This window comes from Morone saxatilis, unplaced genomic scaffold, assembly GCF_004916995.1.
Source record: "Morone saxatilis isolate NCDOM2014 unplaced genomic scaffold, NCSU_SB_2.0 Contig16, whole genome shotgun sequence".
NCBI classification, from domain to species: Eukaryota; Metazoa; Chordata; class Actinopteri; family Moronidae; genus Morone; species Morone saxatilis.
Window position 1 is genome coordinate 25,610,390 of NW_023339718.1, and position 3,796 is coordinate 25,614,185.

A 3,796-nucleotide genomic window follows, 5' to 3' on the forward strand; every position below is an offset into this window, starting at 1 on the left:
ATGTATAATACCAAAAAATTATGTACAATATAGACACTACTAAACTTTATTTCGTTTAGTGTCAGAACCACTAAGCAATATCATTAGAAATTCAGCAAAATACTGTTAAATAAGAGGAATCGGTCACATGGCCGATCCTTCTCAAAGAGAGGATTAAAAAAAAAAAAAAGGTCTTATATGTCCAGTTGGCATTGAGATTTGGATCAATTCCATGCCAGAAAAAGCCTTAAAAGACAACATCAGCATCTGAAAGTATGCATATTCCCACCATAAAACCACCTTTAAATTCACCATGTTTATTAAGACTTCTTTAAGTCTTTTACATTTTATAAAAAAAATAAATGCATATAACTTAACAGACTCTTTAAAAGACACCTTGAGGATGTAACACAGCACATCAGCACACTCTGCTCTACTATCTATCCATTCATCCACACATGCATGTCCCACCAATCTGAGCAGGCAGGAGTTCCCAGCAGGTGCGTAGAGGACCACCAGGCTGCCCTTCAGCTGTTCAGTGTCGAGCCCCCTCAGCTGGATCCTGGCCCCCCCACCGCCGCCGCTGCCTTCCCCTTCCCTGCAGCCAACTGAGGCCCCAATCTTGCCCGTCTCGGCCTGCCAGCAGCGATGCCAGCTGGGGTAGCCGGCGCAGCAGCCGCTCGGCAGCCGCTCCAGACTCATGGCTGAGCAGAGGAGCTCCCTCAGTGCCCCTGTGAGCGGAGCAGCCGCGGTCCCCCTGCCCTGTCAAACCCACAGCCTCGACTAGCAAAATCCTGCTTCGGCATGGTCTGTCTCAGTTTGGGTAGTTCAGACGGCATCGCAACCAAAGTAGGCTTCCCACAGGAGCAAGTGCTTAACCTCTCTGCCTCGGTGTCCTACCTCCAATCTGGATAAGCCCATGCAGCGGCGGATTAGCCTAGCCCCGGGAGGGAGGAGAGACTAAAAATAACAGCAGACTCACAGCGCCTCCTCCTCCTGCTGCTCCCGTCCCACGGAGAGTCCTGAGCGCTCGCACCGCGCTCCTCCACTTCCTGCGCAGGCCGGATGACATGGCCAGGTAGGAGCGGGATCCACAGGTTCAAAGGGAGAGACAGGCTCGAGAACTGCCCAACAGAACTCTCTGCCTGTCCTCCCTCCTCCCTCTGTCTGTCACTCTGCACACTATTCTGCTGCTTTCCCCCTGCCTCTCTCACTCCCTGACTCGCTCACTTACTCAAACACACATTTGTTATATAATACTTGTGAGGACTTTCTCCTAACTAGATTCATACACAATCACAGGCAATATTTAGCTCCTATTATTTCTTAATCCTTGCTATAATGAGGCCTTATTCAAGCCTGTTTTTGTATTTTGCCTCTTAAATTTGTTTTTAAAAACTAACACAAAAAAAATAAGAAAACCCGAATGTTAATTCATTCATTCAAACGTGCACACAAATGGTTTGTTACATACGTGAAAGTCTTTGGGAATCAGGATAATTCTTAAATTGGATGTGCATTCCGGCATTTTAGCATAGGGAAATGCCAAAATAATCCTATAAGGCCAGTAAACCTCAACAAACCACTGACCTGTGGTAAGCAGTAGTAATGAAATATAATATGAAAAGGCTGCTAGGATGAGTAGTTGGACTGATGGATAATAAGCAGTAGGGTGCTGGGCTCAGAGAAACACTGAGCCTGGCAGGTGGGCACCCATGTGTCATACAACATTAACTAATATCAAGCAAACCACTGTGCTATTTGGGTATCACAACAGCTCCGAAATGTCAAAGGTTGAAGCTCCTGTCAAAAAAATAAAAGATGTCACTTTTAAATGTACAGACAGTACACAAAAGTTGAATAAAGCAATAAAAATAATGTACCACAACCACCCTAACTCAGCTAAAGCCTATTTTTCTCTAGGTGTTTGTCGCCTGAAGGTATCGTGAAATCTCTGTTCCAAGCATTAGGGTGTAAGGGTGGTGGTAGTGGGTCACTTAATTGTTTGCCAGCCACCATAAAACATAGAAAGATGTTTTTTCATTTTATTACTCGTTCCGTGGTGCACTATCCACACTGAGCCGAAGAACCAATGAAAGGAAAATACAGCCGTGGGGGGGTGTTGATAATACTCTTTTCTGCTTGCCTGTATATAGCTTTCCACTCACATCCAAATACACATAGTATTGATATCAACCAAAAACATTACGTATGAGTCCCCCTCCTGCACACTGTACCCAGGCGCCACCCTTTGCCAAACCATTTCAGGTGAGAGAGGCCAACTCCAGAGAATGTCCAGGGAGAAGAATATGAGCTCTGAAGGCCCGATGAGTCAACAAGTGCCGATGGTTCACGGTTCACATTTGATCAGTCTCTTAAAAACAAAAAACAAATAATTCAAATACTGGTTTGGACAGCAGTTGCCATGGCGACAGTTGAAGCTTCAAAGCATTTGAAGTCAGCTATTGTCAAAGAATGGTTGAATTGTTCCCAGAGAATATTGAACAGTATTTTTGCTTGAAATGCCCATCCCTAGTTTAAATATTCACTGGCAGTTGGATAATGCTTTACCCAGAGTAAGACGATAACTCAGCTAGACACAGATCAGCTGTGATCAATAGTAGCAACAGTGCTGGTGGCTAGCATGAGGGAAATCACTGAAAAAAATCATGGTTGTACGTAAGCAACCAGCTCTGTGGACTCATTCTGGGGCTTTAAAGCTCAAACCTATTTCCTCAAGCTGAGAGATATAAGCACACACACAGGACACACACAAGTCCATTTCCTCCAGTTTTCTGGTTGGTGCTCTTTACAGAAATGTAACCCTCACACGACAATACCCTACATTTATTAACAATAGAGACATCAATAACAGCAATACACAGCTTGAACAACATCAATACATGTACACTCCTGTTTTTGATGCTGTTAGAATGATTCTCTCTCCTGGTACGGACCGTTCAGTGGAGAACACTTGGTCGCGTTACTGTCACCGTCCTGCACTCGCACAGATGGCCCAATGCTGCTGGAGCTCTTTTGTCCTAATCTAGTTTAAAAGACATGAAATGCATTCATCACTGAATATTCATGTCATTGTGCAACCTAAACAAAACTATGACAGTGAAAATAATATATATTGTTATTAAAAATGTGTAGTTTTGCCTGTTACCAAGAGGGCCTGTAGATAGTCATGTTGATGTCGATGGTGAGTATCAGTATAATGGTTCCCATTATCATGCCATAACCTTACTTATACTTACTTTGTGCTAACAGTGCTCCAGCAGATTTCCTGCCGGTCTGAGCAAGCAGCAAAGTGCAGTGTAGAGGCTGGAGGAGGATGTAACTGCCTCTGATGGGCTCGACTGTTTATAGCAATTACACTAATGTCTCCAAATTGAGGTGGTTAGGATTTGTTGATGTTAACATGGTTCACACAACAAAAAGATAATGCCATACAAATAACTGAGAGGTACATTTTTCTGAAGCTAGAAAAGATAACTGAGTGACTCTGTGGCTTCAGGCTTACACTGATCCTCTGTCAGCGTTTAAAACAGATGACACATCATGATCTGCTCTCAGGTAGGTCCCTCAATAATTTATACATCAAAAGTGCACACTAAGACATACAGTAATTTGGCATCTGATATATGCAGTCATCCTCTCCTCTGATGTGGACACAGTGGTCTGCTCTTGTATGTATGTGTGTATGTGTGTATGTATGTGTGTATGTGTGTATGTGTGTATGTATGTATGTATGTATGTATGTATGTATGTATGTATGTATGTATGTATGTATGTATGTATGTATGCACACACA

General features: G+C 43.4%; 1 protein-coding gene across 2 annotated transcripts in view; it reads right to left on the minus strand.

Moving 5' to 3' along the window:
* LOC118325256 (tight junction protein ZO-2-like) overlaps positions 1-874 on the minus strand; it is a 48,646-nt gene extending 47,772 nt beyond the window's left edge. Inside the window, exon 1 of one of the 2 annotated variants that reach the window (XM_035657855.1) lies at positions 451-874. In XM_035657855.1, the coding sequence (XP_035513748.1) occupies positions 451-681 (231 nt within the window). In that variant the 5' untranslated portion in view covers positions 682-874. The remainder of the gene's footprint in view (positions 1-450) is intronic. The other variant, XM_035657856.1, reaches the window with a different exon arrangement.
* Positions 875-3,796: the final 2,922 nt, after the last annotated feature.